The sequence below is a fragment of the Delphinus delphis genome, chromosome 15 (genome assembly GCF_949987515.2).
Source record: "Delphinus delphis chromosome 15, mDelDel1.2, whole genome shotgun sequence".
NCBI lineage: Eukaryota > Metazoa > Chordata > Mammalia > Artiodactyla > Delphinidae > Delphinus > Delphinus delphis.
Window position 1 is genome coordinate 79,748,517 of NC_082697.1, and position 23,992 is coordinate 79,772,508.

Sequence of the window (23,992 nt, forward strand, 5' to 3'; positions counted from 1 at the left end):
TCGGGTGGCCAGGGCTATCCTCCTCTCACGACCCCCCACCCCCCACCCCCGCGCATCCCCGCACTTGCTCACGCCTCCCAGAGCACACTCGGGCCCACAGCCCTTGAGTGCCTGGGTACAGGCACTCGGACCACGCCCGCCGCCCACAAGGACCCGTGGCGCAAGTCACCGGGGGCCCTACGGCTCCACTAGACTAGACGGGCGCCCAACGCCCCTCAGCTCCAGCCAGCGCTCCCCAACCCCTCAGCTCAGGCCCCTCCCCTAAACCGCCCCAGGTGCCCACTGAGCGCCGCGGCTCGGGCCGGCCCCGCCCACCCCGGGGAGCCCCGGCTTCCGATTGGTCCTCCCGGGCGCTGTGTCCCCCCTCCTCACATGGGGCGGTGGCGGGGTGAATGAAGTGGGAGCGATTCGTCCGCCCCCGCGCTTACCTACCAGGCCCAGTGGGGCCCGCCCCTCCTGCGCCCAGTCCAGCGCCCGCCAGACCGCCGCCTGCCGCTGCCCTGGACCCTGGCGTCCGGCTCCCCCGTGCCAGGACCCCGCGTCGCGGACCCACGATGGCCAAGCGCAGCTCGCTGTTCATCCGCATCGTGGAGGGGAAGAACCTGCCCGCCAAGGACATGTGAGCGCAGCCGGAGGAGGGAACCCCAACTTTCCGGGGAGGGAAGCTGCCCCTTATGCCTGCCTGACCTTTCTGGGGTCCACACGGCCCGCCCACAAGTAGAGCAGTGGTGAGGGTGTGGCGAGTGTGGCTGCAGTGGGAGACTGGCAGGGAAATGGGGACAGTGAGATTTGCTGCGAGCACCGGACAGGGGGTGACAGGGAAGGGCCGGGGTCTGGGGAGGGGGCGGGGATCTGTAAGGGTCCTTAGTGAATAGGGAGGGAGAGAACGGCCCCTCAAGAGGGGAAGGGGCTTTGATAGGACAGGAGCTGGGCGTGGGGGAGACATCGAAAAGGAGTTGTCTCCATGCACTGCCGGTGTGGGGGGGGAGTGGGGTGTGGCTGGAGGGTGTGGGGTGCCCCCCCTAGAAACGAGGGGTCTTCCTCAGGAGGTCTGGAACCCTTAGTACCTGGGAGTGCAGGGGAAACACCATGGGGTGCAGGGGCTGTCCTGGGGCTTCCTGCTGTGCATTTGGGAAGGGAGGGGCTGGCCTGAAGAGTGGACCTTAGGTCAAGAGGCTGGGACCGGTGCAGGATGGGGTGGCTGGGTAGTAGCTGCTCTTGTAGCCTCGGCTTTACCTGAGCCATTGCCTTTAATCCTCACAACCACCCAGCAAGGTCGTTCTCACCGTTCCATTTTACAGATGTGGAAACCGAGGCTCAGAGACGTGAAATGCTGGCTCCAAGTGGCGGAGCAAGGCCTTGAGTCTAGGGCTCCTAACAAGCACTGACTCCTAGGACCTTCCCTGGCCCCTGGCCAGGTTCGAGGAGGTTTCTGAAGCCCCCACCCTCCTCAATAGGTACCAGAGCTGAGCAGTCCAATCCCATCACTGGCTCCCTTGCACGGGCCTTAGGCAGCTCACTGTCCCCAAAGCCTCAGTTTCCCTGCTGTAAACTGGAGGTGGGAATCCCTCTCGGATAAGAGCGGTGGAAAGTACGAAGCTTGAGGGGCCTGGCTGCCTAGAGGAGGGGGTGGGGACGGGGGAGCCCGGAGGCAGCATATGGTCCAAAGTCTGGCAGCCTCCCCACCCCCGGGCTCCTCAGAGAGCTCCCGGATGCAGAGAGGTGGTGGACTGGGGAGTGGGGTGCAGGAGGACAGGCCAAGGGCATCTCCCTCACGCGCACAGTGGCCCCTGTGAGTTTCCCAGCACTTTCAGCGCTATGAGCAGTTCCAGTTCAAGGCCCCCTGGGCCTGAGGAGGCCTGGCTCAGCAGTTGCCATGGCAATGGGTGAGGGAGGGTGCTGGGCGGGCTGTCTCAAGGTGGGTTTCGCTGCGTGGGGGGGAGTTGGGGCGGGAGCTGGGAATGTGGTCTCTCAGGTGGGAAGGCAGATGAGCTCTGAGAGGGGTCTCGGCCTCCAGGCCCAGCATCTAAGCGCCCCCCATGCGGGCACTGGTATCTAGGTCAGCTTGGCCTCCTCTGGCTGGTGGCGCCTGGGAGGAGCAGCCCCTCCATCTGTTGCCTCCCTCCCCATCCCTGCAGCGCTGGCCCTAGTGCCTGACTCTAGGCTTTCAGCAGCCTAGGGCGGTGAAACTGTGGACTCTGCCTACCTGGGAGCCATGGTGCCGGGTTCCCTGCCCAGCCCTGCCTCTGCACAGCTGAGGGACACCACCAGGTGCTTCCATCCCCAGGGGAGGGGCCCCCAAGTTCTGAGCGTTCTGCCTCCAGAATCTCTTTCCTTGCCCTGCCCTCCTGCCTCCTCACCTCCCCCTACCTCCTTTCCTCTGCCTTCCGCATAGAGGCTGGTGTGCACAGCTCTGACCGTCAACCATCTCTTAAATCCAGCTGTGAACCTCCGCCACCCCAGTCCCTCACATTTGGGCTACTGGCCTTCACAGCCCTGCTTCTGCACATGTGTGAGTCTTCTGCCTTCAAGGACTCCCCTTCAGGGTTCACTGGAAAACTCCTATTCACCCTTTAAAACCTCTTCCAAACCTCTACTCCTCTTCAGGACTTTCCCTGGTGCCCTTGGGCAGGGTTCCTTGCCCCTGCTCCATGCCTTCCGGCACTTCGGGTGAGCTGGAATTAGGACAAAGCCCTTGATAGCAATTGCTTCTTCGTGGGCTGCCTGCACCACGTGACTCTAAGGGCAGGAACCATGACTCATTCGTCTTGGCATGCCAGGTCCCTTGGGACGCCTGGTCCACAGTAGGGGAGATTCAGATGTGTCCAGGACCTTCCCATTTAATCCTCTTATTAACCCTATAACGTAGATATGCTCCATTTGTAGATGGGGAAACCGCGGCTCAGGATGGAAAGTCCTTTTCCAAGGCCACACAGCCAGTAGGGGGAGAAGTCAGGATTCAAACCCAGTCTGCTGCTGACAGGCCAACCGAGCTGGACCCAGGTTGCAAGCTTGCCGGGGGGGCTCAGTGGGGACCAAGCCTCGCAAATGCCATGCAGAGCGTTGGCTTAGGCATGGCGGGGGTTTGGAGATCACAGGAGACCCTCCCCAAGTGCTGGAGGCACGGGGGGTGGTGAGCCTGCCCCACTGGACCTCATCAGCCCCAGCTTGTCTCCCGAGCAGCATCCCTTCCAGCTGGGACTTGCATGCTTCTGAGGACGGGGAGTTCACTTTCATCCATGGTGACCCATCTTGACTGAGGCAGTTCTGAGGAAGGGCGTCATCACACAGTGACCACTTGCCTCCCGGCCACTTCCACTCGTGGGTTTTTAGTCCCCTTAAGGGCACAGAGCACAGCTGTGCACCCTATCACCAACAGCTTCCAGAGCCCACCTGTTTCTGTCATGCTTCCTCCCATCCTTGCGTGCCTGGGTCAGCCATACAGGAGCTGAGTCTCATGGTGACCAGTGACCCACTGGCTCCCACGCCCAGTGGCCCTGGGGACGGGCCCGGGGCTATTTTGGGGTTTACCCTGATCCTCCCCATCCCACAGCCTGGAGACTGCCAAGGCCCTAAATATAGAGGCCCCACAAGGAGCCAGGCTGGGCCAGCCACAGTTGGGCACAGGTCCTTAAATCTGGCCTCAGCCCACTCTTGACACTGCCCCCTTCCGCCCCTCTGATCCAGCCCCCCAGCTCATGGCAGCCCTGCACACTAGGTCTGTTCCTGCCCGCAGGCCTTTGCCCACCCCAGTGACCCCGCCTGCAACAGGAGCCCCAAACCTCACTGTTCAGTAGGGATTCATTCGTTGAGCTGCGCAGTGGGCAGTGCCCAGTCTTAGGAGACATTTCCCATCAGTGTAAGGAGAACCTTTGGAGATGTTTGTCTCCAGTAGCTTCCTCTTCCCTTTTGAGAAGGGAAGCTGGGCTTGGAATTCCCCAACCTCCAACATGCAAATACACTTCCTTTTTATGGATACCAGGCCTGAAGGGCACTTCTGAAGACAGGCCGTCCCCGCTTCTTGCCCAACAGTGGCCCTGGGCCAGGCCGGTGCTGCCCTCAACCCCAGGAATCAATTCCCCACCAACAGAGACAGGAGGAACCAAGTGGTCTGGGTTGCCTGGCCCATTCGTTCTTTTCCAGATGGCTGGGAGCTTGAGGCCAATGGTTTTATTCGTTCATTCATTCATTCATCCAACAAACACTCAAGGGACCCTGTCAACACAGAAGTGGTCCCCACGCTCAGGTAGCTCATAGACGGGTAGGGGAGGCAGCTGACGACAGTACCTCATAGCAGTGCTGGGATGGAGGGAAACGTGCCAGGGAGGGGGCTGGCGGGGGGATGGCAGGGGAGCCCTTACTCCGGGCCTCTGGGACAGGAGAGGGCTCTTAGTGAAGGGGACTGAGGAGGGGTCTTGGGAGGAGTGGGAAGACAGTCCAGGCGGGAGGCACTGGAGGAAGCAAGTCTGAGCGGAGAGAGTGAGGGGCTGACTTGGCTGGGGGTAGGCTGTTGTGACTTGTTTCTGTCCTCCCTGGCTGGGGTGGGGCGGGGTGGGGGAGCTGTGGGAGCCAGCAGGAAGGAGAAGCACCTTCCCCCCCGCTGAAGGCCAGCAGCGGGCAGGGGAGCCTTGGCGCGCGATCCTGCCTTTGCCTCACCAGCCCCCTCCCAGACCGAGGGTGGAGGTACTTTCCTGCCTGAGGAATCTTTGGGTCCCAGCCCAGGACCTGGTGCCTCAGCCTTGACTGTCTTTTTCCTGGGGTCGCTGGGAGCCCCTGGAGGAGGAAGGAGGGGTGCCCACGGCCGGCCGCCCCATCAGTCAGCCCCTCCCCGCCTGTCTCTTGCAGCACGGGCAGCAGCGATCCCTACTGCATCGTGAAGGTGGACCACGAGCCCATCATAAGGTACCGCCCTCGCCCCACCCCCACCCGAGGGTGAGTGAGATGGGCTGCCCCGGGCCCGTTTGAACTCACGCATCTGGCGTGTGTGTGTGTGTGTGTGTGTGTGTGTGTGTGTGTGTGTGTGTGTGTGTGTGTTTGTGAAATGTGCGTGACAAGGGCTTGGAGCGTCTGATTCCCTGGAGCCCATCAGGCCCTAACAGCCTGCTAGGAGGTAAGAAAGACCCACTAGGCTTGCTAATTGCTGACCTTAACGCCCACGGAGGGATCATCTACCGTGGGCTGGGTGCTCAGGCAAGGGCCTCTCCCCGACTCTGTCGCTCTTTACAACCCGCAGAAGGGACAGATGATGATGACTAGTTACCACAGCCGTCACTTAGGGAATGTGGTCTCTGCCAGGCCCTGTGAGAAACCTTTTCCAGCCCGTTTAATGCTTCCAGCGTGCTCCGTACAATAGGGTCACATCCTGTTTACAGAAGAACTAACTTGTCCAGAAGGGCCGCTTCCCCTGGGCATCCCTTTCTCCATGGGCTCCATGATTCTGGCAGGGTCTTTGCTGTTTGGTCCCCTCTCTCACTCAGGCCTTTGCCTCAAAGTTCATGGCCAAAGCTCAGCTCAGCTCTTCTGCCCATCTGGGTGTCCACTGCTGATTGAGAACCAAGGCTGCCGTACAGAGTTCTTCTCACTGCAGACGCCTTTTTCCAGATTCTCTCCTGAGCATGGGCACCATGAGGGGGGAGATATGCATGCTCTGATTGTCTCAATGACAGACAGAGAAACCAAGGCCCCAGAGTTCAAGTGACCTGTCCAAGAACTGGTTGGGATGAAGGTGATCCCCTGAGCCTTCATCTGGGTCCTTGGGGAGTTGCAGCTTCCCCACATCCACATACCCTGCTGAGCCCTATGTGATGAAGGTTCTGTCCTGGGGGGTTCGGCCAGAACTGGGTGAGGCTTTGCCCATACAGGACCTCTGTGGGTCAGGACCCAGACCTTGGCTCTCAGGGCCCCCAGGAGGACTCTCTGTCTCCAGAGTCAACTTGGCCATCCCCCTGCCTCTACAGTGAGTCTGTCCAGCATCAGGGGCCAGGGGGAGGCTTTGGTCCTGGCTCTGCCACTGTCCTGCTGTGTGACCTGAGGCCAGCTACTGCCAACTCTGGTCTCAGTTTCCCCCAATGGAAAATGGCCTGATAGATGCAGCCTGTGCCCCACCCAGGGCAGAGAGGAAGGTCAGGAGGGAATGATTGGTGATGGACGGTGGGTCCGGGACAGGGAGAATCATCACCTAGCAGAGCAGTTTTTCCCGGGAATGGAGGCAGCTGTGGGGAAAGGTGGGCTCAAGCCACACAGCCCCGCCTTGTCCCAGCCCGGGGCCTGCGGGCGGCCCAGGCAAGTGCTGAGGGTCCTCTCTTGCAGGACAGCCACTGTGTGGAAGACCCTGTGCCCCTTCTGGGGCGAGGAGTATCAGGTGCACCTGCTGCCCACCTTCCACTCGGTGGCTTTCTACGTCATGGACGAGGATGCCCTCAGGTGGGTGGAACCCCAGTCCTCAGCTGGGGCCCAGACCCCACCACTTGTCCCTCTCTGGCCCATTTCACTGCTGGGACTGCTGGTCACGGCATCTTCTTTACAGCCTGGAGGGAGGGGGAGCCCGGGGGATCTGGAAGGTGCAGGGTTGGATGTGCGGCGTCTGTGTGTGTGTGTGTGGATTCCTTGTGCTCCCACCACATCACGCGTGTGCACGCACTGGGCTGTGTGTGCGCGGGGATGCAAGCTAGGAAACAGGCCCCCGGAGAGAAGAGCTTGGCATGTTTGTGGGCATGTGTGTCAGTCCACGTGCGGAAACATATCCCATGCCCATGAGAGGGCCTACAGAAGGGTCATGGGTCCAGCTCCGTGGGCTACGGTAAGTGACTGGAGTGTCAGTCTCCCTGCTCCCGCCAGGGGCCCCAACCTGTGTGGGAGGGGGTCCTGGGCTCCGCACCGAGCCCCGCCCAGCTCTGGCTCCCTCTCCACCCTCCAGCCGGGACGACGTCATCGGGAAGGTCTGCCTTACCAGGGACACCCTGGCTACTCACCCTAAGGGTAAGATCCCGGGAGGGAGCCCACTCTTTCTCCTCCCCTGGCCTCCCTCCCCTAGCCCCCCACTTGTCTGCCCAGTCCCCGGCCCATCCTCCACTCTGAGACCCTTCTTCTGGGCTCCTTCAGGCCCCCATGCTCAGGAAAAGCCATTTCTACCCTCCCCAGAAGGGCCTGTGGCCCTCTCCAACTCCTGCACCCCGGCCTCCGTGCCCCATTCTCCCCGCCCTCAGTTGGGACCACATCCCCCCAGGGCAAAGAGGGGCTGCTAGTGGTGGGATCTGAGGCGTCTGCAGGCAGAGGAAGGGGCCTCTTTATGCTGCATGGCCCAGGTGTGGGAACCCCTCCTCCCAGTCTGGCTGGCTCTGTACCCCACGGGGTCCCCTCAGCCTGGGTCCTAGTGTCCTAAGTCTGAGGGGTCGGCCTGGAGCGGGGCCAGGCTGGAGAGCGCCTTGGAGGATTCTGGGGATGCGGACATTGTTTGGAGGGGTCAGCCCTGCCCTAGCCTCGCCGTGTGACGTGGTGCTGCCTCCTCTGGACTGAGTCCCCATCTGCCAGTGAAGGTTCAGACCAGGAGCTCTGAGATGCCTCAGACTCTGCTGCCGGAGCCCCTGTGACTCTCAAGGGGCCTTCCCGGCACACACCTGCTCCTGTCTGTGAGGCTGGGGCAGGCCTGGGGGCAGGGGCGTCTGCTGACTCATAGAGCCTCTTGGCCCCTGCCAGGCCTGAGGCCTGTCCTGCCTGTGGCCCCAGCCAGTCCCTTGGGGGCCAGTGGCCCTAATGATGCCATTGCCTCGTCGCACCCCCGTCTGGGCTTAGGCCTTCCTCCCAGCACCCCTGGGCGAGAGCCACTCTCCCCCTGTTTTGAGATGAGGAAACTGAGGCAGAGAGGCCAGTCCCAGGATGGGTCAGGGTCAGGGCCACCAAGTGCAGCGTGGCCCAAGGGTGAGGACTTGGACTTTGACCCAGGCTCTTTTAACCACTGTTGTTCAGCATCTGAACCTCAGTTTCCCCATCTGTCACTGGGGACAGCAGCCCCTGCCTCGTGGGAGCTTGAGAGGTTTCCGAGGGGCCTGTGCAGGGGCCCGTGGTGCCTGGAGGGGCTGAGAGAGAAGGGCCAGCGCCCTGGCTGAGTCGCGGCCCCTCAGGTTTCAGTGGATGGGCCCATCTGACGGAGGTCGACCCTGATGAGGAGGTGCAGGGCGAGATCCACCTGCGGCTGGAAGTGGTGCTGGGGACCCGGGCCTGCCGGCTGCGCTGCTCTGTGCTGGAGGCCAGGTGAGCCCTGGGAGACCAGGCAGTGGGCCCCACAAAACTAGAGAAACCCGGGCTTCCCTGGTGGCGCAGTGGTTGAGAGTCCGCCTGCCAATGCAGGGGACGCGGGTTCGTGCCCTGGTCCGGGAAGATCCCACATGCCGCGGAGCGGCTGGGCCCGTGAGCCATGGCCGCTGAGCCTGCGCGTCCGGAGCCTGTGCTCCGCAACGGAAGAGGCCACGGCAGTGAGAGGCCCGCGTACCGCAAAAACAAACAAACAAACAAAACAACTAGAGAAACCCACTGTGGACGCTGGGCCTCCTCTCCCCCGAGTCCGCCTCCTGACCCCATGCCTCCTCCCTGGACAGCGGGCTCTTGGGCACATGGGGGCGGCTTCTCTGACCTGAAGACGTTTCCCAGGTGACCCCACTCAGGAGGCTGTGTCTCTTAGGGGAAGGGATGATGTTCTAATGCTGGAAATTCAGGCATCCTAGAGCAGTGGGGGTGATGGGTGACAGGGGACCCTGAACCCTGATCATACAGCCCCAGTGCCAAGACTGGGCTTCCCTGGCTTTAACTTCAATATGAACTTGGCCCGACTTGTGAGGTGGGTGGGGGTCCTCGGTGGGGTGGGGGTCCTCGGTGGGGTGGGGGGGGTTGGAAGGAGTTGCTGAAAACCTCCAGATGGGAGGGGCGGGGTTCTCTCCAGGAGCGACAGCGACTTGGATGGGAAGATGGGCCTGTCACCTGTGACAGGGAACCCCCCACCCCTAGCAGGGTGTTTTTAGCTGCAGGCCCCACTCCCACCTGGGCCTGAGTGTGAGTCACACATACTCCATGAGAAGCACCTTCCTGTCTGGCTCCAACTCACCTCCGCCGGCTGCTTGCCTGGCTCTGGGGTGGGAGCAGGCGGTGGCCCCCAGCCTCCGCCTGCGTCCCTTGGAGGCACACGCCGGTGGGCCGGCACCTGTGGAGGAGCCGCGGGGTGGCTGGCCACGCTGGGAGGAAGACCTCCCTCCTGAACATGAGGCCTGCGGCTCCACCGGCTTTATTTTCTGTCCTGGGGCGGGTATGTGGAAGAGGCAGGGCCAGCTGGAAAAGACTTGGCCTTGGGCAGAATCACAGTCACATCCCTCACGCTCTGTCATCCTCACGGGCCATCCACGCCTCTGCTCACCCACTTCCTCCTTCCTCAGCCTCGCCCGGGCCAGGCTCTCTGTAACCCGCATGCTCACACGCTCATGCACACTCGCACACACGCACACACGCTGCCCAGACTGTCGGGGACACGACGGCTGGGCCAGCCCGGCCTCCTCCTAGCAAGTGCCTGGGTGGGAGGGGGGCAGTGGTCAGTCAGCCCTCTGTCTGGCGTGTGAGGGCACTCGCCCCCAGGCTCCTTGGCTCCAACCCCCGTAAGGAGCTGCCTTCGTGGCAGAAACAGAACATGTCCTCCTCATCTTTCTGGGCAGATTCTCAAGGCCAAACTCTAGAATTTTATTAGACAGTTCTGAGGAGGAAAGAAAAGCAGTCACGAGAGGCATAAAATGGAAAAGGCGGAAAAGAGCAGAAAATAATACTTCCAGGGAAGGGAATGGGGCTGGGCTTTGAGCTTCTTCCAGAGGGTTCTAAGCTGGGGGCACCGCGGCCAGCCTTGGGCTTCATAAAGGGCCGTCTGTGGAGAGAGGGCAGGATGGTGGTCGGGGCCGCCCACCAAGGCCTCCCTCAAGTGAGGGGGATATTGTGGGGACAGGCCTTCTAGAAGCCCATCATCTCAATGCAAGGGATTATCTTCTCCATTTTACTGATGCGGAAACCGAGCCTCAGGGAGGTGGCCCTTGCCCTGGAAAGGGGGAGGGGGGGCGCCCCTGGCCCGGGCTGACCCACGGCTGAGCCTGCCTTGCCTGCCCCGCCCGCCAGAGGAGGTGCAGCGGCCGACCTGCAGCGGCCGAGTCAGAAGGAGCCTTGGAGGACGCCCCCACCCCAGGGGTCCATGGGGTGACCGTGGTGGGAACGGCTGGAAGGCTGACAGCCACCCAGCTGGCCAGGCCCAGGATGAGCCCAGGCCTTTCCAGCCCGGCGTGGGGTTACCCCACAGTGGTGGGGTGTTAGCCCAGGGGACGCTTGGTGACAAGTGGATGCTCTCCTCCCTCGCAGGGACCTAGCCCCCAAGGACCGGAATGGTGCATCTGACCCCTTTGTCCGAGTGCGCTACAACGGCCGGACGCAGGAGACCTCGGTGAGGAGGCTGGGGGACCGGGAGGGGGCAGGGGGGTTTTCACCATCACCTGGGAGGTCAGGTTGGGCCTGCAGTCTTACAGAGGAGGCTTAGAAAAGCGGGGCCACCTCTCCAAGAGTGCACAGTGGGTCCAAGCCCTTCTGGTGCCAGCTCCTGTGGCCTCAGCCGCCTTTCACTCCTGGCCCAGATGGGCCGAGACAGCCCACCTGCGGTTAATCTGCAAAGTCCAACAGCTGCCCACGCGACTTTTCTCACCTCTGGGGAACAGCCAGGGTGGTGAGCTCAGTCCTGAGCGGGGAGGATGTCGAGACCAGGGTTCTCAGTGCAACCTGCTACCATTTTGCTGTGTGGCCTTGGGCAAGTGCCTTACCCACTCTGGGCCTCAATTTCCCCACTTGAGAACCGAGTAGGGGCTTGGACAGGAAGTTTTTACCTCTGCTATTTCGGGGCCTCTGCCCGGACCGAGGAGAGGAAGCTGCATCAGGACCCCTGCGGGGAAGGTGCGGTGTGGGGGGGTCTGTCCTTGGCTGGGCCTGGGGAGCCGCATGGCATCAGCCCTGCCCCCGCTGACCCCTTTCTGGGCAGATCGTGAAGAAGTCACGCTACCCACGCTGGAATGAGACGTTTGAATTCGAGCTGGAAGAGGGGGCGGCGGAGGCGCTGTGTGTGGAGGCCTGGGACTGGGACCTTGTCAGCCGCAATGACTTCCTGGGCAAGGTGAGCACCCTGCCCCTTCAGGCCACACCCGCCCGGCCTCCCTCCCGGCCATCCTGTCCGGCCATCCCCAGGAGGCCCGGGACTCCCCAGAGCCAGCCACTGGCGCTCAGGGACCCTCGGAAGGTACCCCCTCTTAAAAGAACAGTAGTTGGCAAGGAAGAGACCTGAGGATCCCAGCCCCAGGATGTCCCCCAACCCATAACGCCTCTGCCCCACCCCCAGGTGGTGTTCAATGTCCAGAGACTCCGGGCGGCCCAGCAGGAGGAGGGCTGGTTCCGGCTGCAGCCCGACCAGTCCAAGAGTCGGCGAGAAGAGTGAGTGCCTGTGGCTCGGTGGCAGGGTTGGCAGGGCTGGCGGGCTCTGGGCCCCAGGAGGCAGAGCGTTGGCGCCAGCAGGGAGACAGGTGTGCTGGTAACGGGTGGGTGATGCCGCCCCAGGTTTCTTGTGGCCCTCGCCCACCAGGCCAGCATCCTTCTCCATCTGGCCGGATCCCGCCTCTTCCCTCTTTCTCACAGTCCTGGACTCAGCCCTGCCCTCAGGGCTCCAAGGCAATACACGTCTCCTGCCTTCTGTCTTCTGTCAGATTCTAGAACAAGCCTTCAGATACCTTCCCTTTAAGGGTTTCTCTGCAGACCTTACTTAGCCCGGTGTTCAAGTCCCCAGAGCTCTGAGGCAGTGTCCCTGAGCCATAGCTCCTCCCAATTTTCCAGGAATAGGATTACCAGATAAAATACAGGATATTCAGTAAAACTGAATTTCAGATAAACCTTGAATAATTTTTTAGTGTATGTCCATCCAACATCTGAGACAAACGTATATTACAAATACTCAATTTATCGGAGTGTCTTGTATTTTTATTTTGGTAAATCTGGCAGCCTTATCAAGGGAGCCCTCTGGCCTCTTTGCCCACTACTTAGTCCGGAAGTGGAGGACCAGCAGTGTCCCCCCCTCGGATGCTTCAGCTCTGTCTCTCCACAGGAGGCCCCAGGCCCCCCCATCCCCACCCTCAGCAGGGCAGGGGCTGGGCACACGCCTGTGTCCAGCTCCAAGGCGTTTCCACAGAACCAGCCACGGCAGACTTGATGGCTTCTAGAAGCCACGTGTCACTTAGCCGTGCTGTGCTGTGGGTAGCAGAGGGCCGTAGAGACTGTCAAGCCTTGGTCATCAGCCTCCCCTAGAAGGGTCAGAGCAAGGCAGCTTGGAAGTTAGGTCTGATGTGGCCAGGTGCTTACCCTGTTTGAGCTTCAGTTTCCCCTGGCAGGTTGTTTTGAAGCTTGGGGATCTGATTTGCTTCCAGTGTAAAATGTATACATGCGGGAGCTGCTTTCTGGGAGTTGACAGGCTCAAGGCTGGAGAGTCCACATGGGTGAAGCCTAGAGTCCACAGGAGTATAGAGGTGGCGGGGAGCCAGGCCTTGAAGACGGATGGAGGATGGAGGCAGGAAAAGCTTTCCAAACAGAGAGAACAGCCCGGGCAGAAAACGGGAGGGGAGGCAGTGTAGGGAACCACGGTGGAGGGCGCGCACGGAGAGACCGCAGGGAAAACGGAGGCAGTGGGGAAGGGGGCACGGCCCCGGGCAGCCTGGGTCCCTGGTGGAGAGGTCACAGGCTGCCCGTTCCAGGGGCAACCTGGGCTCCTTGCAGCTGGAGGTGCGGCTGCGGGACGAGATGGTGCTGCCCTCCGGCTGCTACCAGCCCCTGGTGCAGCTGCTCTGCCATGAGGTGAAGCTGGGCACCCAGGTGAGGGGGCCCCTGGGGGAAGGTGGGAGGGTCCAGGGACAGTACGTGTGTCCTCCCTGTCCTTCTAAACCCACTCTGAAGAGCAGAGACCTGAGTTGTCAGGATGGTAAGGCACCAGCCAGTGCCCAGGGCCCCTCCGTTCCTTGGGAAAGTGCCCCCGCTTCCCCATGGTCCTCTGCGGTCCTCAGAGTGAAGGGTTTGGCTTCCCCTGTGCGTCCTGCAGCTGCACCTCTCCTTGCTGCCTCCCGCAGAGCCCAGGGCAGCTGATCCTACTCATCGAGGAGACGACAAGCACGGAATGCCGCCAGGACGTGGCCACCACCCTGCTCAAGCTTTTCCTGGGGCAGGGACTGGCCAAAGACTTCCTGGACCTGCTCTTTCAGCTAGAGCTGGGTCGCACCAGTGAGGCCTGGGAGGGAGTGGCCGGTCTGAGGGCATGGTGGGGGACCAGAGCCCAGGACTCCAGGGATGCTGGGAGGAGAGAAACCTCAAAGTCCTCCTGTAGGAGGCAAAAGAAAGAGCAAAAGGCAGAGGTGGGGTGCTGGGTTGGGAGGTGGCCAGGAGGCTCTTTACTAAGCATCCAGCCCCGAGCCCCCAGCCCCAAGGTCCTCCATCCTCCTCCCCAAAGCCTTGTCCCTCTGCCAACCCCCTACCCATGGGGACCTCTGCTCGTAGGTGAGGCCAACACCCTGTTTCGAAGCAATTCTCTGGCCTCCAAGTCCATGGAGTCTTTTCTGAAGGTGAGTTTGCATAGTATATTGTCTCTGTTTTATAGATGAGGAGACTGAGGTTCAGAGAGGCTAAGAGACAGAGTTGAAACTTAAACTTGACTCTTCTGTCTCCCGTCCAGGGCCCTTTAAGGATAAGAATTTCATTCACTCATTCACTCATTCATTCATTCATTCATGTAGCTGCAGTTTGTTGAGCCACCTTCCCCTGTGTGCCTGGCTCTATCCTGGGTGGATAGATGCCCGAGGTGGCTGGGAGGCCAGCTGCGAGGAAGATGGCGGGCAGCAGGAGGTGGGAGATGGGACCAATGCGGCTCGCGGTGGCCCCCAGGTGGCTGGAATGCGGTATCTGCACGGCGTCCTGGGCCCCATCATTGACAGGGTGTTTGAGGAGAAGAAGTACGTGGAGCTGGACCCCAGCAAGGTGGAGGTCAAGGATGTAGGGTGAGACCAGGGGTGATCCCTGAAGGCGCGGTGGGGGGGGGGGGGCGGGGAGTCAGGCCCTTTCTTCAAGTGTGTGTTTAAGTGCTCTTTCTGCCTGGTCTACCTTTCGTCTGCACTGCCCACCTGGGCGTGGTCTCTGTGTCCCTGTCTTGACTGATGTCTTTCTACGCCTGTGTCTCCGGGTGCCCCTGTCCGAGTCATGAGTGCAAGCGCTGACGTCGACCTTTCTGCGGGTCTGCCCCGGGCTCACTCAGGTGCTCCGGGTTGCACCGCCCGCAGACCGAAGCTGAAGTGCTGGAGCAGAGCGCGCAGACGCTGCGCGCCCACTTGGTGGCGCTGTTGAGCTCGCTCAGTCGCTCGGTTCGCGCATGCCCTGCCGTGGTCCGCGCCACCTTCCGCCAGCTCTTCCGGCGCGTGCGCGAGCGCTTCCCCAGCGCCCAGGACGAGGTGCGCTTGCTGCCGGTGGGGCTGGGCGGAGGGGAGAAAGTGGGGGGAAAAGAAGTGGTGGAGCCCCAAGATGTGGTAGGAAGGGCCTGATGGTTAGAAGCCGAGGGCGGGGCTGGGGCCCGGGGTGGGAAGTTGATGCGGAGTTGTGGGGACAGCGCCAAAGGGAAAGGGGCTGTCAGAGCCCAGGCTTAGGGGAGTCCAGCCCCCAACGCTCGCTCACCCCTCCAGAACGTGCCCTTCATCGCCGTCACCAGCTTCCTGTGCCTGCGCTTCATCTCTCCTGCCATCATGGCGCCCAAGCTCTTCCACCTGCGGGAGCGGCACGCGGACGCCCGCACCAGCCGCACCCTGCTCCTGCTGGCCAAGGTCCGGGGCTGTGGACGCTGGCGGGAGGTGCTTAGCTGGCTGCTGAATAGGGGTCCTTGCCTGGACTGCCGTGTGTTCCCCATTGGCTCGAGGAAAGCCTTGTGGCAGGCCACGGTACCCTCATGTGACACTGCGCTTCACAGTCTACAGAGCTTTCTCATGGTCACCCAGTCTCATGGATAAGGGAACAGGTCCACAGTAGGAGGTCGCCCAAGGCCTCACAGCCTGTCAGGGGTGAACTGGAGTCTTCTAAGCCCCAGATCTACTCACTCCCAGACTGCACTTATGTGTTTGGCACCAGGTTGGGGCCAGGGTACCCAGTGGAGCAGAATCTGTTGTTAAATCTGCAGAGGAAGGTCACCAGGTTGGGCCCAAGTGGTCTCAACTGTAAGTCCCCGAAAGGTCTCAAGCTGTGATCGTTCACCCCTGACCCCCAGTGGGGATAGAGTAGGCCCGTGAGCAGAGCCTGTGTCATCTCAACCTCCACGTCTACAGTGGGAGTAGTACAGACTGGGTGGGGGTGGGGGGAGCGGCAGTGGCCCGGCCTCTGACCCAGCAGAGCCTGGCCTTTCTTGCTGTCAACCCCCAGGCGGTCCAGAATGTGGGCAACATGGACACACCAGCTTCCAGGGCTAAGGAGGCTTGGATGGAACCGCTGCAGCCCACGGTGCGCCAGGGCGTAGCCCAGCTGAAGGACTTCATCACCAAGTTGGTAGACATCCAGGAGAAAGAGGGTGAGCGCTTCCCCGTGCGGCCCCGCCCTCACCCGCCGATCACGTTTGCCCCGCCCCCGTCCCATGGCCTCGCCCCCGCCCCGTGCCACGGCCTCGCCCCCTTCAGTGCCTCTCGCAGCTCCACCCACAACCTGCTGTTGAAGTTTGCTCCGCCCCAGTCCCCGCCCTCGGTCCGCCCCTCCTTCCCCTCCATTGGGCTCACCTGTCACCTTCCCTCCCTGGCCTACAGAGCTGGACCTGCAGCGGGCCCTGAGCTTGCAGGCGCCGCTGGTGAAGGAGGGGCCGCTCTTCATACACAGGACCAAGGGCAAGGGCCCCCTCATGTCTTCCTCCTTTAAGAAGCTCCACTTCTCCCTCACCACGGAGGCCCTCAGCTTTGCCAAGACACCCAGCTCCAAGGTGGGTAAGGAAGGATGAGGGCAAGTAGCGCTCTGAGGGGTTATAACACCCTGGAGGCACCTTTCGCTTCCTCGGAGCCCATCCCAGGGTCCACCGGGATCGGAAGAAAGCCAGACAGATGCAGGCTCCTGGTGTCAGCCACAAAGTCACTTAAGACCCGTGAGAAAGAAGGTTCTCTGTTCAGGGGGTCCTGGTGTGGGCAGCGGCTGCAGTGTCTAGCCCTGGCTTCTAGGTCAGGTGCATGAGGAAGATGGGGCACTGGGAGCTCAGGGAAGCAGAGAGGGGCTGAGAGGCGTCCTGGCTTCCTGCCCTGTGCACCTAGGGGAAGTGTGTCAACCTCTCTGAGCCTTGGTGTCTTGGCCTGTAAATTGGAGATAATGGTTCCTACTTACCAGGTTGTTGAGAATTAGATGAGATGAGCTCTCTAAGGGTCCAGAGCCTGGCACAGAGCAGGATCTAGACCAGTGGTATTACTGAAGACACTACGTCCCCTGGGCTGGCCTGTCCTGAGCACTTTGCTCCCAAAAAGGGCTGAGCACATACTTCCTGAATGGACCTGTTGACCCCCTAGCAGGGCCAACCTAACCCCCAGTCAGCCAGGATCTGGGGGAAGGTCTCCAGGGATGCCCAACCAGCCCTGTGCAGTTTGGGGTGGGGGCAGAGGGAGTGAAGGAGCTCAGGTGACCCCTCAGCCCAGGCCTCCCACTTTCCAGCTTCTTTCACTCTGGGCAGCTGCCCGGCCCTCGGGTTCCCTGGGCAAAGCCTGGCTACCCACCCTGCTCTGGGCCCCTTTCCGCTCCTAGGCACGGAGCTGTGCCATCCTCTGGGCACCCCCGTGTATCCCGCTGTGCAGCACCGCCCGCACTACTGCCTCGTTTCTGCCTCATCTCCAGCAGACACCCCAGGACACGCAGCACATCCTCCTCTGGACTGTCCCTTCTATCCTTTGGGAAGCCCCACCCAGAGACAGCTCAGACATGGGTCCTCAGGGCTCCCCTCCAGGTTTCCCCACTCCTCCCAAGAGATGGCACTGCCCCTCTCTGCTTGTCCCTGAGGCCAGCAGGGGTGGTGAGCTTGGATGCCTGAGGGCCGTGGGGACTGGTCCTTCGGATGCTGAAGGGCGCTGGTGAGTTCCCGAAGCAAGGAGAACAGCGTCTGGGCGCTGGCAGCGTAGTTCAGCTTTAGCAGGTCGGGAGTCCCTCAGGGTCATGGATGTTTTAGGTCCAGAGCTTCTGTCTGTCCCATTTGTATCTCATCAAATTCGATGACGGCAGGAGTGGGGCAGGGTCCGGCAGGTGGGATGTGACCTTTAGGGCCTGCGAGAACAAAGGTGAGTTGGGAAAATAAGTGCAAAGGCACAGGGCCTGGTCCACAGCAGGCAGTGCTCTCCAGCCCCGGAAAGCTGCGTTTCCTGGCCCTTTGCTAAAGCTCAGACCTCCCAGGACTGCTGGGAGCCCACAGAGGCCAGGCACACGTGTCTGCGCTCTGTCCTGGCTGAGGTCACTCTCAGAGTAGGCTCCTGGGAGGGCAGGCACTCTGGATCCCCAACACCAACCCCTGATGCTGCAGAAGGGGAGACTGAGGCCCAGAGATAGGAAGTGGAGTGACCCCGGCTAGGACCCTGAGCCTCCTTTCCCCTGTTCCCCCTCTCGCCCAGAAAAGCACCCTCATCAAGCTTGCCCACATCCGGGCAGCAGAAAAGGTGGAGGAGAAGAGCTTCGGCAGCTCCCACGTCATGCAGGTCATCTACACGGACGACGCGGGCAGGTCCCAGACCACCTACCTGCAGTGCAAGGTGTGGGCCAGGCCGAGGGGGCACCTGCAGATAGGGGTGCTGTGGGAGAATGCCTGGGTGGGCTGGAATGAGGATCGAGTGAACCTCCCACCCCTTGTCGGCCACATCAGGCACAGCAGGGGTGTGAAATCTGACGTGAGTGCGGCGTGTGTGTCTCCTGGGGTCTGGGTGCCTGGGAGGCCGTGCCCATGTCTCTGCGTGGCCCTGCTTTGGCACCCGCACGTAGGTCTGGGAGTGGTCCGGTGCGTGGACTGGCGCGTCCCCACGTCTTGAAGCTTCACGTTGTGCATGTTTTTGGCAACTGTATTTCCAAGTATCTGAGTTGCTGCTTGTGTGTTTCTGTGTGTGTGTGTGTGTGTGTGTGTGTGTGTATCTACACATAACAGTCACACACTTATGCGAGTGTGTGGCTCTGGGTGCACACGCTCAAGTCCCTTTCTCCTCTGTTCACGTATTAATCCATTCATTCACTCATTCATTCATTCATTCACTCACTCATTCATTCATTCATTCATCTAAAAAATATTTATTGAGCACCTTCTGGGTTCCAGGCACTATTCTAAGTGGTGGGGTTACGGCGGCAGACAAAACAGCGTCCTTGCCCGCGTGGAGCTTCCATCCCAGGGGAGAAGATGGACCCATAAATAAATATTTAACATGTCAAACGGGAACCAGTGGAGACTGAGAGAGACGGGGAGAGGACAGAGTGAGGGTGTAGCAGAAGCGGTGCTCAGGGAGGGCCTCTGATAGGCAGCACCTGAGCAGGGACATTGAGCAAGGAGGAAGGTGAAGTGGGAGGGGGCGTGCTTTGTTCCCCCGAGTGACTGTCCTGGGCGCACGGGTGGGAGGTCACAGACCCATCCCACGGGCCCCACCTCTAAGGACTCCCTGTTGGGTCAGAGTTTAGAGCCACAGGGAAAAAATGGTGACAGCAGAGCCACCACATATAGTTGGCAGGTTGTGGATTGCCCAAGGGCATGGCCGAGGGGGCCAGTGGTGGCTGAAATCCAGCCCACACTCTGCTCACCAAGCCATGTGCCAGGTGCGGGCTGCATCCGTCTGGAGAAAGGGCAGCCTTTCCTAATTCACCCAAAGCTGCCGAGCGGGCTCACAGGGACTGTGTAGTCCTGAGAGATAGGGCAGCTTCAAGGATGGAGAGCTTCCTGGAGGAGGTGACCTCTCATCAGTGCCCACCCCCCATGCCCCCTGTAGTGTGTGAATGAGCTGAACCAGTGGCTGTCTGCACTGCGGAAGGTCAGCATCAACAACACCGGCCTGCTAGGCTCCTACCACCCTGGAGTCTTCCGCGGGGACAAGTGGAGCTGCTGCCACCAGAGGGACAAGACAGGTGGGATGACAGGGACAAGACAGGGCCCCATGGCACTGCGTCTGTCCCCGAAAGGCCCCTGGAGCCCCGCCTCGCTGGCCTGGCGGGGAGCTACCTGGGCACCTGTGGGCACTCACCTGAGGCCAACCAGGCCCTGCAGGTGCTCTGGGCAGAAAGGGTCCTGTGACCAGGTGGTTTGGGAAATGCCACTTGATGTGTGTGATGCATGTGGGTACCTCAGAGGCCCTGGAGGAGGCCTGAAAACGAGTTAGAATCCCATATCTGACACCGTGTAGCCCAGCACTTCCCAAATTCCTTTGCCAGGGACCACTTTTCTGGCCCAGTGAATGAGCTTCTTGCAGAACCAGTGTTCCAAGGAACACACTTTAGGAATTCCTTGCTAATGAGGGCTGAAGACAGCCCCCTAATTTGCATATTTCCATACTGGCAGCCCAGTACTGGAGCTGTGAGTTGGGGGCACCCTGGGCCTTGGGCACTGGAGGGATGGCAGAGAGAAGCTTCTCCTAGAACTTTCAGTGATGATGGAAATGGTGTGTATCTGTACTGTCCAATACTGTGCATGTGCCGGGCCTGAACATGTGGTTGTTGAGCACTGGTGATGTAGCTAGTGCAGCCGAGGAACTGAGTTTTGAATTTATTTTAATTTCAATTAATTTAAATATGAATGGCCTCATGTGGCTAGTGGCTACCCTCTTGGACAGTAAAGTTCTAGAATGCTCAAGATCTTCCTTCCTTATCCCTACCTGCTTTACAAAATTTTTTTTTAAATAAATTTATTTGTTTTTGGCTGCGTTGGGTCTTCGTTGCTGCACGCAGGCTTTCTCTAGCTGCGGCGAGCTCTTTGTTGCGTTGCTCGGGCTTCTCACTGCGGTGGCTCCTCTTGTTGTGGAGCACGGGCTCTAGGTGCGCAGGCTTCAGTAGTTGTGGCACACGGGCTCAGTAGTTGTGGCGCACGGGCTTTGTTGCCCCACAGCATGTGGGATCTTCCTGGACCAGGGCTCGAACCCGTGTCCCCTGCATTGGCAGGCGGATTCTTAACCACCGTGCCACCAGGGAAGTCCCCTTTGCTTTACAAAATTCTTGCACCCCAGTCACAGAGGAGACTCAGCACTTGGAGCCCCTGGCCTGCAGGCCAGGCTGACCCTCGAGCCCGGTGGGGTCCAGGCCCTCAGAAGCTGGCCCACCTGCTGTAGCCCAGCCCTGGCTCTGAGGTTGAGCAGTGGCAGCTTGTCACGAGGGCGTCCCTGGCTGGTTGACCTGACCTGCAGCCTCTGGCTGTAGCCTTGTGACAGTAACCCTTGTCATCGGTGCAGTGGGGCTCCCCAGGGCGCTACGAGGCAGGGCTGGGCAGCCGTATTTTGTGGAGCAGGAAACCGAGGCTTAGCAAATGCAGGCGTCTCTGCCCAGGTTGTAAAGCAGCACGTGGCAGGGCCGGCTCATTCCAAGGCACAGAACCCCGGCTCCCCTCACCATGATCTCACAGTTCCAGGCTGCTCCCTGCTTCCTTCCAGGCAGGAATCTTCCAGAAAGTGGTCCAGCTCCCTAAGTTGTATTCTGCACAACTCCCACATCCTGCAGTCACGGCTCAGGAGCTGAACCCGAGAGAGATGAGGGGCTGCCCCCTGGAAGTGTGGGGAGCCACAGGCAGGCCCTGGGCCAGACTTCCCGGCTGTGCCCCCAGCCCAGCTCCGCCCTGGGGGCCCCTGCGTGCGTCCCTTGCCCTCTCTAGGCCTCGGTTTCCCCATCTGCATTCCAGGAAGTTGGACGTAAGCGCTCACAGTGCCTGCCTGTAACTGTCCTCTCTCTGCCCCCAGATCTGGGTTGCGACAAGACGCGGTCCCGGGTGACCCTGCAGGAGTGGAATGACCCTCTCGACCATGACCTGGAGGCTCAGCTCATCTACCGGCACCTGCTGGGTGTAGAGGCCACGCTGCGGTGAGGAGGCCTGTGCAGGGGCAGCGAGTCCCACGCGGCAGAGCCTGGGAAGCCCCGGGGGATGTGCCGGCGGGTGCTGGAGCCGGGATTTGGGCTCAGGGCCCCTCCGCAGTGGCTGGTCTCTTCCCTCGTAATCAGGCTCTGCCCCTCCCTGCCTGTGGCAGCCACACCGGAGGGCATCTGGATCTCTGCAGCATGAGGCTGGCTCATCTTAGGTTGAAGGTCCCAGGGGCTGTGGAAGCCCAGGGTCAGGCTGTAGCTGCTCTGTGCCCCCGGCTGACCCGGCCCCCTCATCTGCCCAGCCCTCCCTTGGTGCCCTCAGAGCGCCAGGATTGCCCTCAGCCAACTCGCTTAATTCAGTGGTTCTCAGCCCTGGCTCCAGCTTAGCGAACACAGAACGCTTTTTAAAAACAGAATGCCTGGGCCCTACCCCACTGACTCAGAATCTCTGGTCGGGGGCGGGTTCAGCATGGGGATATTTTAAAGCAAGCCATCGCTTCCTGAGAGCACTGCTTCCCGGAGTCTGTTCGAAAGGGGGCAGTTTTCTCTCCCACACCCCTGCCCCCGGGGCCTGGAGGGGCGCCGCGCATCCTCCTTGCCTCCTCAGCAGCTCTCCTAGGGTTTGTCTCCTGTGGCTACTGTAGCGCGTCACCATACGCTTCGTGGCCTAAACAACACAGGCTTATCCTCGTACAGTAAGAGCGGAGGAAGCACGTGAGCAGAGGGGTCAGGGGTCAGGCGACCCTCTAGGGCCTAGGAGGCAACTGACGAGGAGGAGTTTGATCTGTTTTATCCAAAGTAGATCAGGGAGATGGTCAAAGCGCTGAGCCAGCAGAGTTCCTAAATAAGGAGCTTCAAGCACAGGGTCCGCGAGGCTGCCCACCATCCCTCCGTGTAAGCGCACAGGATTGTACCTGAGCGACCTGGGGACCTTTGGTGAACCCCGGGTAGGAGCCGTGCTTAAAATGTCCCTGTCTCCTGTTCCCATAAGAATGAAACTCATTCCATGGCCAGGTAACATGAGGGGATTTTCAGGCCCCGCTTGCATCTCTCCCCAAGGGCCCTCTGAAAAGGAAGTGACGCGGTTCAAGCTTGGTTTCCGAAGTGCCTTCTGCTGAGGCACCTTTGCTGAGGTGGAGGGACCAGAGGAGGAGGCTGGACGGCGGAAGCGGGAGGCGACCGGGGGCCGAGACCTGGGTCCACACTTTTTCCTGTACATTGAAGCAGCCCCCTGCCCCCAGGAGCCCCCTCCAGCTCAGGAGGCCCACCCTGGGTCACCCAGCCTGCTGGGCGAGGGCACCAGAAGCCCTCACATCCTGTCCTCACCCACAGGGAGAAGCACCGACAGCTGAGTGCGGGCCCAGAGGCAGGCCCTGTGCTCACGGGCCCCGGAGGAGGTAGGTGCTTCCCACCTGAGCCCCCTTTCGGGGATGGTGGGTGGGGCCTCCCTCCCAGGGGCCCTCCGGCCTTCCAGACAGGCGCGACCCTACCTGCTCTGCCCTCATCCTGCATCTGCCTCCAGCCCCCGAGGACCCAGTGGCCCAGCTGCTCCAGGTACTGCAGGACCTCCGGGAGGCCCATAGGTCCAGCCCAGCTGGCTCCCCCCCCTTGGAGCCCAGCCACGTCCTGGAGCTGCAGACATGAGGCCGCCCCGCACAACATGCTGAGCCCCGCCAGGTGCTGGGAGACCCCCGTGCACTCTCAGCTTTTCACCTCGGTCCCTCTCGTTGGGGTGCACGGCCTGGGTCTCTCCTGGGCTGAGTGAGCTGGGGGAGCCAGGGGCCCAGGGGGTCCGGAAATCCAGAGCTGATACGGTTTTGGCCCGTCATCACCCACCTGACATCTCCAGGGGACTTCGGGGGTTCCTGCTCCTCTGTGAGGCCTGGCTGCTCCCCGCCAGCCCCACAGCCATCACTGCCACTAGCCCAGACTCCCCAGGGTCCCTCCTCTCCTGCCCAGGGTGGACCCAGCTAGAAAGCCCCCTCTAGGGTGGTCCACACCCAGATGGACTGATGCTTCTTGGACCCAGAGAGGCAGGAGGGAACATGGGGCCCAGGAGACCAGGCCTGGACCTCAGCACCCGCTTTGCTCCTGGCCACCACCACCCCTGCTCCCCTCACGGCCACAGCTGTGCTCCCCGGGAGAGCATCGCGACGCTCTGTTGCCGACAATAAACCTGCCATGACTGTGGAGGCTCTGGGATCTCGAGATGGGGGTCAGCTGCTGGTGGGGGTGGCCAAGCGCCGGGCCGCCAGCACAGTCTCTGTGCATCCCCACTGCCCCTGCTCTGTTTCCCCCCGTCCTGGGGACTTGCTTTCTCCTCCCACCTGCTGTCCCTGCCACACCCCTGGGTCCCACTCATCCGTCTCCCACAGGCTACAGAGCCTGATGTGTCTCACCAGCTGGCCCCTCCTGGCAGCCCCCAAACAGGCCCTTCCTCCAAGTGTCCTGAAGACTGCAAGTGGGGGCAGGTTCAGAACCTCAAACCACATGGCCTGGCCCTGGCAGTGGCCCTTATGCCAGCCCCCTCGTCCCAAGCAAGGCTTCCTCTGGTCATCACCTCCTCACTCTCCTCCGAACCCATCCCTAGGTACACAGTAACTTTCAACATAATTAACAAAACAGGGAAGGGACAGGGTCTTCCAGCACGTTCTTAAAACTCTCATTCAACCAAGCTCAGAGCCTCACCTGTGAATCCCAGACCTGGGACAGTCCCCAAGGGCCCAGGTCACAGGCAGGACCCTTGACCCAGCTGACTAGCCGGAGTCTGGGGCAGGACCATCTGGACAGGCTGCATGCTGGATTCTTTGAGGGATAGCATAGAAAAGCAAAGGGGGCTGCAGATGCAGGGGGCTGCCCTGCTCCCCTGTACCCCATG

The 23,992-nt window shown here is 61.0% G+C and overlaps 1 protein-coding gene across 2 annotated transcripts; it reads left to right on the forward strand.

The window, feature by feature from the left end:
- The first annotated feature begins 403 nt into the window (after positions 1–403).
- Positions 404–23,307, forward strand: RASA4B (RAS p21 protein activator 4B). 2 transcript variants are annotated; one of them, XM_060032285.1, is made up of 21 exons: positions 404–619; positions 4,846–4,902; positions 6,310–6,423; positions 6,917–6,978; positions 8,121–8,250; positions 10,381–10,462; positions 11,048–11,179; positions 11,402–11,493; positions 12,801–12,918; positions 13,170–13,320; positions 13,594–13,658; positions 13,978–14,090; positions 14,345–14,537; positions 14,766–14,903; positions 15,493–15,637; positions 15,867–16,036; positions 17,694–17,831; positions 19,044–19,179; positions 20,994–21,114; positions 22,447–22,511; positions 22,637–23,307. In XM_060032285.1, the coding sequence occupies exons 1-21, from the start codon at positions 555–557 to the stop codon at positions 22,756–22,758; spliced, it is 2,409 nt and encodes an 802-aa protein (XP_059888268.1). In that variant the 5' UTR covers positions 404–554; the 3' UTR covers positions 22,759–23,307. The 2 variants fall into 2 exon arrangements, with proteins under 2 accessions (XP_059888268.1, XP_059888269.1); XM_060032286.1 differs by lacking the exons at positions 404–619; positions 4,846–4,902; positions 6,310–6,423 and adding an exon at positions 6,564–6,799.
- The last annotated feature ends 685 nt before the right edge of the window (positions 23,308–23,992 follow it).